The 13504-nt window shown below is 41.5% G+C and overlaps 1 protein-coding gene across 3 annotated transcripts in view; it reads left to right on the top strand.

The window, feature by feature from the left end:
• The window catches only part of LOC134336453 (monocyte to macrophage differentiation factor-like), a 59339-nt gene that overhangs the window by 1194 nt on the left and 44641 nt on the right, over positions 1–13504 (top strand). For 2 of the 3 annotated variants that reach the window (XM_063030700.1, XM_063030701.1), the window contains exon 2: positions 6808–6966. The exons of the other annotated variant lie outside the window; for it this stretch is intronic. In XM_063030700.1, coding sequence (XP_062886770.1) covers positions 6808–6966 — 159 coding nt within the window. The remainder of the gene's footprint in view (positions 1–6807; positions 6967–13504) is intronic. 3 annotated transcript variants of the gene reach the window in all.

The raw sequence follows: 13504 nt of genomic DNA, 5'->3' as shown, positions 1-13504 counted from the left end.
TAAACAATGAACCCATGAACACTACCTCAGTATTTTTTCCTCTCTTTTTGCACTGCTTATTTAATTTAATTCATATATACATAGCAATCAATCATTTTTTATTATTATGTATTGTTATGTACTGTTGCCACAGAACAACACATTTCACCACATATGCCAGTGATATTAAACCGGAATCTGATTCCCTCAGCCATCAGGCTTTTGAACCTAAGATGATAACTTCACTCTTCCCATCACTGAACTGTTCCCATAATCTGTGGACTCACTTTCAAGGACTTTTCATCTCATGTTCTCAATATTTATTTTTATTATTTTTGTATTTGCACAGTTTGTTGTCTTTTGCACACTGGTTGTTTGTTCGCACTGCTGGGTGTGGTTTTTCATTGGTTCTGGTGTGTTTCTTATACTTCTCTGAATGCCCGCAAGAAAATGAAACTCAGGACTGAATGTGGTACCATATATGTACTTTAATAATAAATTTACTTTGAACTTTGGATTGTAATGGGGATATCCGGATAGGAGAAATCTGATTTGAGGTGTGTTGGATATTGTGATGATTTAGTGATAAAGACCTGGACAAAGAGGAGGCAATTGGATAATAAAATGCTGAGAGTACCTTGGACTGTAATTGATCACTTCATTAGCATTTAACAATGCAGACGTGGCAGCTTGTGAAAGATGTTTTGCACTGAAACTATTTGTTTATAGTTCACTGCTGTGTTTCTAGGCTAACTTGTTTTATGTCTGGTTTCCAACTTTCTGATTGTTTTCACATTATCTGAGTGGTAATAATACAAGAAACAAGTTGCAGAAAAGACCAATTTGACTGTCAAGTCTGTTCTGCCTTCTTACCTATTCTTGTTTCAAAACCACTTTCCTCTTTCCGTAATCCCTTGATTCTGTTGTAGCTTTAAATGTCTATCTTTAAAAGTCATGTTTAGTGACTCTACTTCCACAGCTCACTGGAGCTGGGAATTCTAAATAATCACAATCTTCTGACATCCCTGTTTCTTTCAGAAGTGGGCAACCCCTTATTCTGAGACTCTGTCCCCTATAGATACCTCCACTGAGGAAAATAACTTCCCAGCATTCACTTGCCAATCCCTCTCAGAACCTAATAGTTCAATAAAATCACCTCGAATCGTAAAGGTCTAATCTTCTCAACCCTTCTTCATCAGAATCAGAATCGGAATCAGGTCTATTATCACCGGCAAGTGACGTGAAATTTGTTAACTTAGCAGCAGCAGTTCAATGCAATGCATAATCTAGCAGAGAGAAAAAATAATAATAAATAAAACTTAATAAACAAGTAAATCAATTACATATGTTGAATAGATTTTTTAAAAACATGCAAAAACAAATACTGTATATTAAAGAAAAGTGAGGTAGTGTCCAAAGCTTCAATGTCCATTTAGGAATCGGATGGCAGAGGGGAAGAAGCTGTTCCTGAAACGCTGAGTGTGCGCCTTCAGGCTTCTGTGTCTCCTACCTGATGGTAACAGTGAGAAAAGGGCATGCCCTTGGTGCTGGAGGTCTCTAATAATGGATGCTGCCTTTCTGAGACACCACTCCCTAAAGATGTCCTGGGTACTTTGTAGGCTAGTACCCAAGATGGAGCTGACTAGATTTACAACCTTCTGCAGCTTCTTTCGGTCCTGTGCAGTAGCCCCTCCATACCAGACAGTTATGCAGCCTGTCAGAATGCTCTCCTCGGTACAGCTATAGAAGTTTTTGAGTGTATTTGTTGACATGCCAAATCGCTTCAAACTTCTAATAAAGTATGGCCGCTGTCTTACATCATCACTTCATCCCAGCAATCAACCTTGTGAACTTTTTCTGCTCTACTTCCAATGTAAGCACATCCTTTTGAGTATGATGTTTGGTTGTTACCTCAGACTGAGCACAGTGCATTTATTATTGATAATGTGACCATGTATGAGAGAGCAAACATTTGCCCATTTTCAGAATCAGAAACAGGTTTAGTATCACTGACAGATGTGATGAAATGTGTTGTTTTGCGGTAGCTGTGCAGCGCAACACAGAACAACTACTGTCGGTTACAATAATAAATAGTGCAGAAGACAAATGAGTCCACATTCATGGGTTTATGGAGCATTCAGAAAAATGATGGCAAAGGAGAAGGAGCTGTTCTTAAAGTGTTGAGTGTGCGTCTTCAGACTACTGTACCTCCTCCCTGATGGGAGTAACTTGAAGCCCCTGATGGGAGTATGTCCTGGACGGTGAGGGTCTTTAATGATGGATGCTGTCATCTTAAGGCCCGCCTCTTGACAATGCCCTCAATGTCTGAGAGGGTTGTGCATGTGACAAGCAGCTGAATTTATAAGCCTCTGCAGCCTCTAGTGATCCAGTGCTTTGGAGGCTCCATGCCAATCTGTGAAGCAATCAGTCAGAATGCTCTCCACAGTACATCTATAAAAATGAGCAAGAATCTTTGGTGACATACCATACCTCCTCAAACTCCTCATGAAATAGAGATGCTGGTGTGCCACCTTCATGATTGCGGAGTCTGAGATGTTTCGGGGTACTTGGAGGCACATGATAAAATAGGTCAAAGTCAACATGGTTTCTTTAAGGGAAAATTTTGCCTGACAAATCTGTTGGAATTCTTTAAAGATATTGTAGCCTAACATCTGTTTTGCAGTTGTACAGATGCTTTAAAGCCTATTGGAGAGTCAGTGAGATTGCGTGTGCTGTAGACTTCCTGTGGCGATATGGGAAATTGCATTGGGTCCAGGTCCCTTCTCAGACAGGAGTTAATCCTAGCCACGAATTAGAATCAGATTTAATATCACGGGCATATGTCGTGCAATTTGTTCTTTTGCAGCAGCAGTACCTTGCAATATATATTTTTAAAGCTATAAATTAAAATAAAATTAAATCAAGTAAGTTTTGCCAAAAGAAAGCGAAAGAATAGTGAGGTGGTGTTCCTGGGACTATTGTCCATTTGCAAGTCTGGTGGCGGAGGGAAGAAGCTGTTCCTGAAATGTTGAGTGTGTGCCTTTAAGCTCCTTGATTCTAGCAATGCGAAGATGACATGTCGTGGATGATGTGTGTCCTTAATGATGGATACAACTTTCTTGAGGCATCGCTTTTGAAGGTGTCCTCATTGCTGGAGAGGCTAATGCCCATGGTGGAGCTGTCTGAGTTTACAGCCCTCTGCAGTTTTTTTCAGATCCTCTGCATTGTTCTCTCCATACCAGACAGTGATGCAATCAGTTAGAATCTCTCCACAGTACATCTGTAGAAATCTGTGAGAGTCTTTGATGACTTACCAAGGCTCCTCAAACCCCTAATGAAACATAACCGGCGTTGTGCTTTCTTTGTAATCAATATGTTGGGCTCAGGATAGATCTTCAGACATAATGACACCCAGGAACTTGAAACTGCTCACCCTTTCCACTGCTGAACCCTTGATGAGGAATGGTGTGTGTTCCCTCAATTTCCCCTTCCTGAAGTCCACAATCAATTCCTTGGTCTTACTGATATTGAGTGCAAGGGTGTTGTTCTGCCACTGCTCAACCAGCTGATCTACCTTGCTCCTGTACGCCTCCTCATCACCATCTGAAATTCTGCCAACAATAGTTGTGTCATCAGTAAATTTATAGATGGCATTTGAGTTGTACCTAGCCACACAGCATTGGGTTTGGAGAGAGTAGAGTAGTGGGCTAATCACATATCCTTGAGGTGCTCCAGTGTTGATTGTCAGCGAAGTGGAGATGTTGTTTCTGATCCACACAGACTGTGGTCTCCCAATGAGGAAGTCAAGGATTCATTTGCAAATGGTGGTACAGAGGCCCATGTTTTGTAGCTTATTAATTAGAACTCAGAGTATGATTGTGTTAAGCACTGAGCTGTAATCAATACACAAGGACACGGACCTGCTGCAATTTGCCTAATGCCACGATAGGTCTACAGCAGATGAAATCTCATTGGCGGTCCACATGATCTTGGATCACCTGGACAATAGTAGTACCTACAACAGGCTGCTGTTTAAAAGTGCATGTGATAACAGCACAATACACCTTCAGTTTGGTCTGTGGTGGGCTGATTCCTCTTCTAAAAGTAGAGCTGGCTTTTGCTGCCCTGTTGTTGACTTCATCATCAATGTTGATTGATCTTGATCGAGTGCTGTTAAGGTATGTGAACTTGACCACTGCTGAAAGCCTCTGCGTATTCACTAGATGTTTTGTTCTATGTCTGGGGTGTTTGCTACAGGTTAGTGGATGACTACCATTTTCTTCGTGATAATTGTGAGGCTAAAGTTATGTCAGGCATTAGCAAACTTGCCCAAGTTTCCTGCATTGAGTATACAGTCATCAGCAAAGGGGAAATCCCTTAAGGTGGTTTCTTGTTCTTCCGTTTTGGCTATCACTTTACAAGGTTATTCAATTCATTATGTTGATACAAAACATACAAAATTCAAACATGTTTGAAGTACTCATAAAGGCTAATGAAATAGCTTGTCATTGGAGCTGGAATAAAAAGTTATGCAGCACAGTAGATAATGTAGATTTGAACAGAGAATTGTTGAGCGGCATTGATAAATTAAGCAAACAGGCAAAACTGTAACAAGCTATTCAGTGAAGGGAAATTGGAAGATATTTGGTCCATAGGAAGAAGGACCACGAAATACACCAAACTGGAAAGAGTTATGCAGAGAGATACAGAAATCAATTATAAAAAAAACTAATGATCAGCTTTCTAACAAAGACAATAAGAGCACTTTTACACTGTTGTCAACTTTGCTCAATTTTGTTTCATCTGTGAACCTGCTAACATCTGCATTGGCATATATTCCAAACATCAGGGATCTTAGCACCAATACCCATAGATCACCACAGGTCCCTCACAGCCAATCACAAAAACAACCCTCTATTATAACCTTCTGTCTCCTGTTGCTAATTTTGGATTCATTCCATGGACTGTTTGGACCAGTCTCCCTATTGGGACCGTGTCAAAAGCCTTACAGAAATCCATGTAATAAACATCTGCTCCTTGGCTCTCATCAATATACTTTGTTACTTACTCAAAAAATTCATTCAGATTGGTCAGAGTAGATACTGTATGCCTTGACAAAGCCATACTAGTTATATCTGATTAGTCCCTGGCTTCCCAAGTAGTCAGTAATCCTGTCCCTCAAAGTTTTTCCTCCGATTAGCTAGGCTACTGCTGATGTTAGGCTCGTAGATCTGTAATCCAGGGTGGAATGGTATTTAGTGGTTAGCACAATGCTTACGGCACCAGCTGTAATTTTGGGGTTCAATTCTTGCCAGTGCTTGTGAGGAGTTTGTACATTTTCCCCTTGACCTCAAATTAGATTCAGATTTATCACATTTACATTGAAATGTACAGTGGAATGTGGTTGTGTTGATTACCAACACACCTAAAGGTTGTGCTGGGGACAGCCCACAAGTGTTGCCACACATTCTGCTGCCAACATAGCATGCCCATCATGCTTGGCAGAACCACTCAGAACACAACAAAGTACAACAAAACAAGACCCTTTCCTCTCTCATATTCTCACTCCCACCCATACTTGGCAAGTGATAAACTGTGCGGGCTCTCTGATGAAACCATATGAATGACCGGATTGTTCTCTGTTCACCTCCTGCGTTTTTGGACATCAAGACCAAGGCGCGTGAGGCTGCACATTGTTGCTATCATGATGTCAGGCTAATTAGGGGGAAAACCATTGGAGTCTTGTGTCAGGGTTAAAATTTTAAATCCAAGAAAATTATTATATAATTTATAGGCATCCGTTAGTCTCATGAGACCATGTAAGGTTTCCAGGGAGCAGGCCTGGGCAAGGTTGTATGGAAGACCAGCAGTTACCCATGCTGCAAGTCTCCCCTCTCCATGCCACCAATGTTGTCCAAGGGAAGGGCACTAGGACCCATACAGCTTGGAGGGCCTTGCTCAAGTACACACACACTGCCTCAGCCAAAGCTTGAACTAGCGACCTTCAAATCACTAGACGAACGCCTTAACCACTTGGCCAAGCACCAACACATTGTATAATTAATTACTTGACTTTAAAAGAAGACTGGACTATCTTCAAAAAAAAATATTCAGTAATCAATATTGGTGAGCAATTTCACAACTACTTAATAGACAGGTTTTTAAATGTTACTGTTGGTGTTTCTTTTATATAATGACAGTGAATCCCTTGTGCATAGCTTGTTTCTGTCAACAAGTAAGCTTCATTAGTGCTGGAGGGACAATTTATTAATTACTGCATGGTCTATGTCTCGCACACAAATCACACAGAGAGCTACTATTGACGAGGTGCAAAGAAGTTGCTGTAACTCCCTATACGTAGTCTCAATGAGCAGAATAGTATGAACATTGAAGGAGCGGAGCGATTCCACATTGCCCAAGTTAGATTCAGAATAAGATTCAATCAATATTATCTTGCCAAATACTCCCTGAGTGGGTACAGCTCGGGACTCCTACAGCAAAGTTGAGCTCCCCTACTGAAGAAGGGTCTCAGCCTGAAATGTCAGCTCTTTATTCCTCTCCATGGATGCTGCCTGACCTACTGAGTTCCTCCAGCATTTTGTGTGTGTGCAAACACAAGGAAATCTGCAGATGCTGGAATTTCAAGCAACACGCATAAAAGTTGCTGGTGAACGCAGTTACTCTGAATTTCCAGAATCTGCAGAATCTCTTGTGTTCTTGACATTGTCCCATCAGATACTTTCCAAGATAGGAAAAAAAAAGAAAGCCCTTAACTCCGAGTGGAGTCATCGGGACGCCGTCATGACGGCGTTTTTTTTGTTTTTGCAGGCTTTCTTATCTTTACGAGGCCAAGTTGCTAGCTCAACGCTCAACCCAGCACGGATGGAAAGCGTGCAAGGGAGCCAGTTGGATTCGAACTCGGGAGCCTTCTCTCCGAAGTCCGGCACTGATGCCACTACGCCACCAGCCAGCTGCTTTCCGAGATAGGTACTTACTTAAGCCCCTCACCCCTACTGAGCCGCTACCAGCAGCTTTCTAGAGTCCTCAATCCTGAACCAGTCTTTCAAGTTGTCCCCAGGTGTAGCCCATCTTCTCAAAGATCCTTCCTCTCCCAGGGTTGAGGTCTTTTGTGCTTCTGTTGGCGTTTCTGTAGCTCTGTGTTCTTATGGGATGGGGTTGCTAGCCCCATGCCTAACCCTCCTCTTGCAGCCGGTCTTGGGACCATCTATGCAGAGTTCGAGATAGGTAAAGCAAAGGTTAAATGGAAAGGAAAACTGTTGTAGATCAAACACTTCCAGGTCAGCTATAATTTGGGTTAAAGTACATTTTTAACTGAATGATTTGAGAAGCATACATTCATTATCATTTGAAAGAGTTCCTATTCCTGCATTTGTTTAACTCTGCATTTTTTTTTCATTAGCACTACTAATGACTTCTGGTACTATTGTGAATTGAGCAAGCTTGGATTAAATTGGCTGAGAAATAAATCCACTAAAAAGGGAAGGGCAGAAATGCTCTGAGGTGACTGGAGGATGTTGAAGTTGAGTTAACAGCGATTCATATTGATCAATAAGTAAAGTGACAGTGCCAGTGGATGGATGCCTAGTCTGATTGATGTATTGGAAATGTTAAGTGTAACTTCATGGCAATTGATTGTTTCTCTTTAAGAAAAATAATAAAAAGGTTGAGAGAGGGACTGGAATGGGTGTCTAATGTTCCAGGCTTTGATATTTTAGAAAAGATAGAGAAGGGGTAAAAGAGGGGTTATAGTTGTTCTATTAATCAAGGACAATTTCACAACTGCACTCAGAGGGCCATGATGGAGGGCTCATCCAAATAGTCTATATGGGTAAAACTCAAAAATAAGAAGAATGCAATCACTGATGGGGTTATACTACAGGCCTCCATAGCCTTTAGAACATTGAGGAACTGAATTCAGGCAGATTATGAAAGGTAATGGGTGACTTCAATTTCTCTAATATAGACTGGAACCTCCTTAAAGCACGAGGTTTGCTTTAAGGAGGGAGAGGATTTGATAGAAGCATTCAGGAGAGTTTCTTAAGTCAATATGTAGATAGTCCAACTGGGTCTAGTGTCGGGTAATGAGCCGGGTTACTGACCTTTCAGTGTGAGAACAGTTAGGGAACAGAGACCATAACTCTAAGTTTTAAGAAAGCTATAGATAAGGGTAAGTATGGACCTTACAGGAGAGTACTAAATTGAAGCAGGACAAATTACTAAAGTATTAGGCAGGAACTATGAAGAGTTATTTGGAAACAGCTGTTTATGAGCAAATCCACATCTGACATGTGGTGAGGGGTGTTTAAAGATCAACTGCTCAGAGTAAAGACGGGTGTGTTGCAGTAAGTAGAAATGACTAGCATAGCAAGGTCAGCGAACCTTGGATGTCAAGAGAGGTGGTGAATTTAGTTAAGAAGGAAAAGGAAGCATATGCAAAATTTAAGAAGCTAAGAAAAAGGGAGATAGGAAAGCTGTGTGAGAGTATTACATTCAGTTCTAATTCCCCTTGCCTTCATAGGAAGGATGTAGAAGGTGCGGAAGTTCACTAGGATGCTGCCTGGATTACAGGGCATATGCTGTAAGGACAGGTTGAGCAAACTTCAAACTTCACAGTAAATGTATTATCAAAGTACACATATGTCAACATATACAACCGTGAGATTCATTTTCTTGCAGGCATACATAGTATATCCAAGAAACACAATAGAATCAATGTAAGACCACACCCAACAGGACGAACAAACTGTACAATGCAAAAAGAAAGAAAAAAAATAAACAAGCAATAAATATCGAGAACATGAGATGAAGAATCCTTGAAAGTGAGTCCATAGGTTGTAGGAACAGTTCAGTTATTTATACATTATTTATTGAGATACGGCATGAAGTAAGCCCTTGCGGCCCTTCGAGCCATGCTGCCCGGTAACCCCGATCTAACCCAAGCCTAATCACGGGAGAATTTACAATGACCAATTAACCTGCCAACTGGTACGTCTTTGGACTGTGAGAAGAAACCGGAGCACCCCGAGGAAACCCACACAGTCACAGGGAGAATGTACAAACTCTTTACAGGCAGCAGTGGGACTTGAACCTGGGTTGCTGGTACTGTGAAGTGTTGCACCTTGCGGTCCCATGGGCACCACGCCCCAAGTTGAGCAAAGTTAACCCCTCTGGTTCAAGAGCCTGATAGTTGAGGGGTAATAACTGTTCCCGAACCTGGTGGTGTGGGTCCTGAGGCTCCTGTGCCTTCTTCCTAATGGCAGCACCGAGAAGAGAGCATGGCCTGGATGGTGGGTACCCTGATGATGAATGATGCTTTCCTACGACAACACTCGTATAGGTGTGCTAAGTGGTGGGGAGGGCTTTACCCATGATGGACTGGGCTGTATCCACTACTTTTTGTAGGATTTTCTGTTCAAAGGCATTGGTGTTTCTGTACTAGGTTGTGATGCAGCCAGTCAATATAATCTCCACTACACATCTATAGAAGTTTGTCAAAGTTTTAGATATCATGCCGAACCTTTGCAAACTTCCGAGGAAATAGAGGTTCTGTTTTGCTTTCTTCATAATGGCACTCACCGGGCTGAGGGTAGATACTCTGAAATGATTAACACCAAGGAATTTAAAGTTGCTGACTATTTCTGTTTGATCTCCTGATGATGACTGGCTCATGGACCTCTTGTTTCCTCCTCCTGAAGTCAATAATCATCTCCTTGGTGTTGCTGACATTGAGTAAGAGGTTGTTGTTGTGACACCACTCAGCCAGATTTTCATTCTCCCTCCTATCTGCTGATTCATCGCAGCCTTTGATTCAGCCTACAATAGCGGTGTTGTCAACAAACTTAAGTATGGCTCTGGAGCTGTGCTTAGCCTTGCAGTCATAAGCATAAAGTGAGTAGAGCACGGGGCTAAAGCACAGAGCCTTGTGGTGCTAATGGAGATCGTGGAGGAGCTGTTTTTGCCAATCCAAACTGGTTGGGCTCTGCAAGTGAAGAAATCGAGGTTCAAAATACACAAGGAGGTATTGAGGCCAAAATGTTGAAGCTTTTTGGTTAGTTTTGAGAGGAAAACTTGGGTTGTTTTCTGAGAAAACATTATGCACATTGTGTCATGAGATATTAAGCCATCTCACTGGTTTGCAAAAGAAAATGTTTTTATATACTCACAGAAAAATATTGTTCCTAAGCTTGTTTCTGATTAAAATGTGATTTAACTTTCCAACACTCAATGTATTCCTGATTGTCATTGAGATCTCTGACCACCAACACCTTTAAATACAAATTTGTGCATGATCCAAATTCTTTGCCCTTGGAGGTCAAGACTGGAATCATTCTTGAGTTCCTAACCTCATGATTATTCCCAGCAATTTCTTCTGATCTGTGCCACATGTTTCCTCCAGGTGCAAGCGTACCAAGACTAAATGTCCTTACAGAGATGTACCTGACCAACTCCTGGCAAGAGTGCTGAGCACCAGCCTTGGAAAGTCTCCATGGAATTTCTACCACGAGGCTACTCAGATCCCTTTGGTCTCCAAGGTCAAAGTTAACTGAATTCTCCCATCATTGCAGCTTCCAGTCACACAATAGCTGTAAGAGTTTGTCCTGTATGGTAGGATATCCGATGCTGAAAACATTGAAAGCCTGTTGTAGATCAATATGGAACTGTGCCGAAACCAACAATGTCAGTTCATTGCAGTGTTTCACTGAGAAAAGTAACAAACCTGGTGTGTAAACTTCACTATTTCTAGATCCAAATTAGTGAGTCAAAGTGTTTTTTTTGTTTAATATTTTTTTCAGTAAATGGTAAATAGGGTAGGCAGTGCCATCGAGTACATCGCTGTTTCATGCAAGTATTACATACAGTTGCTCTCCCCTCTAAGGAGAAATCTTCTCAGTACTCTAAATTAGACTGGTTTAGGCTGAGCATTGCTTTCTAAGGTGCCATTGCCAAGTGCTGCTGGTTATTTGTGTTTTCACTAGACACAGTACAGTGCAAGCCAGTTTTTGCTCTGTCTGTCAAACCACAAGGCTTTATTTTTTTCCATTTTAACATTTACCCCTTTGAAAAGCCATTGGTAATAATCTAAATATGTCTCAAGAAATCTAATTATTCTAGTGTTGTTCTTCGGATGGCCCTTGGGACATTTGATCTACTAAAGGGGATGTATCAATACAAATGATTGCTCTGGTAATTTGGGTCTTGGCCCTGTTTCAAATTGTAACACACTTAACCTTTTGTTAGATAGCTCTGGGATTAAGTCTTGTTCCAGAGGCGCAAATGCAAAAACATCAGAAGATTGTAAGAATTAAGAAGAAGAAAACATTCAGCCCTATGAACCAGCTCTATCATTCACTAAGATGGCTGATCTGTTTGTGATCTCACTGCTTTTTGCCTACCTCTTCCCTCACAATGCCAATCAAAGACTTACCTACCTCTTTCTCAAAGCTATTTAAAGATACTCTTTCCACTATGATTCAAGGGAGAAAAAGTTTCAAGGACACTCAAACCTCCTTTCGATGTTTAAACACTCATCCCTGATTCTAGATTCTTGCATAAGAGGGAACATCTCTGCATATCCATGTCCAAAGACCCTGAGAAGCTAGGATAACACTCCAGTACAGTGCTGCTCATCATGAAGACTGATGGTCCACTGTGCTTTTGTTTTACACATTTTACACATTTCTCTCTGCCTGGCCTGGCTTGGTACCAATCAGGTAGGCCTCAGCTGATGAATAGATGGTCCTCTATTCACTATTTGAAATTGCACCATTAATTATTTGCACACAGATTTGTTTCCAAAGTCTCTCTGGGCTTTTATTGCTCTTTGGTTCTGGGAGAGAAAATAACTTCATCATCATCATCATCAGGTGCCATGCCCAGTTTAAGCTTTGACTGCCATGGCCCACACACTCCTGTTTCGGGTCAAGTGGATCAATTCATCGGTATTCATTTCCAGTTCTCTGGCTGCGGTCTCCATCATCCTTTGTCTTTGCCTTCCTCTTGCTTTCTTCCCTTCAATCTTTCCCATAATTACCGTGCATTCTAACTCCTCTTTGCTAATCACATGTCCAATGAAGTCACGTTGCCTTTTCATGATCTCATACATTATTTCTCTTTTTGAGCTTGCTCTGTTCATGACGTCCTCGTTAGATATTCGTTTTGTCCATGATATTCTTTGCATCCTCCTCAAAAACCATATCTCTGCTGCTTCAATTCATTTCCTCATGTTACTAGATAATGTCCAACATTCTGAGCCATATAATATAACTGGATAAACGTAACATTTCAGTGCTCTGAGGCAGGTTGTCATGCCTAGTTTAGTGTTGGTCAGTATACTCTTCATTCTCGTAAAGGTATCTTTTTCCATCCCTATTCTTCTTTTATGTCCATGTCACACCTGCCATCTGATGTCACCCAGCTTCCTAAGTAGCAAAAGTTCGTACTTTTATTCTATACAAAATAACTTCATATTTTGAAAAACAGGTATTACTGGCAAGACTAATATTTATACCCCACCCTAATTCCCTTTAAGGTGATGTTGAATTACTGTAGTTCTCATCATGAAGACTGATGGTCCACTGTGCTTTTGTTTTACACATTTCCAGGATTTAGAACCAGCCGATTGAAGGAAGAACGAGATATTTCCAAGGTTGGCTTGTTTGCAGCTTGGGGGTGGTGTTCTTAGACACTGTCCTAAATACAAGAGATTCTACAAATGCCGGAAATCTTGAGCAACACACGCAAAATACTGGAGGAATTCAGCAAGTCAGGACTGAGGAAGGGTCACAGCTTGAAATGTTGACTGTTTAATTCCCTCTATAGATGCTGCCTGACATGCTGAGTTCCTCCAGCACTTTGTGTGTGTTGCTACCCTTCTTGATGGTAGTAATGGTGGGATTTGAAGGTGCTGTTGGATTAGCAAGGGCATCTTACTACAGTGCATTGTGCTGATACAAAGGATATGGGGAGAAGGCAGGGGAGTGGGGATGACAGGAAGATTTGGATCAGCCCATGATTGAATGGCAGAGCAGATTCGATGGGCCAAATGGCCTACTTCTGCTCCTATATCTTATGGTCTAACATTGTTGTCACCATGCATGCAGACAAAGAAAATTGCAATTTGTTTGTATCATAGAAACACAGAAAAACATACAGCACAATACAGGCCCTTCGGCCCACAAAGCTGTGCTGAACATGGCCCTACCTTAGAACTACCTAGGCTTTACCCATAACCCTCTATTTTTCTAAGCTCCATGTACCCATCCAGGAGTCTCTTAAAAGACCCAATTGTTTCCGCCTCCACCACCGCTGCCGGCAGCCCATTCCACGCACCCACAACTCTCTGAGTATATTAAAAAAAAAACTTACCCCGCCATCTCCTCTGTACCTACTTTCAAGCACCTTAATACTATGCCCTCTCGTGCTAGCCATTTCAGCCCTGGGAAAAATCCTCTGACTATCCACACGATCAAATGCCTCTCATTATCTTGTACACCTCTATCAAGTC

Source organism: Mobula hypostoma, chromosome 22 (genome assembly GCF_963921235.1).
Source record: "Mobula hypostoma chromosome 22, sMobHyp1.1, whole genome shotgun sequence".
Lineage (NCBI taxonomy): Eukaryota > Metazoa > Chordata > Chondrichthyes > Myliobatiformes > Myliobatidae > Mobula > Mobula hypostoma.
The sequence above is the reverse complement of the archived record's forward strand: the minus strand, read 5'-3'. Positions and strand labels throughout refer to the sequence as shown.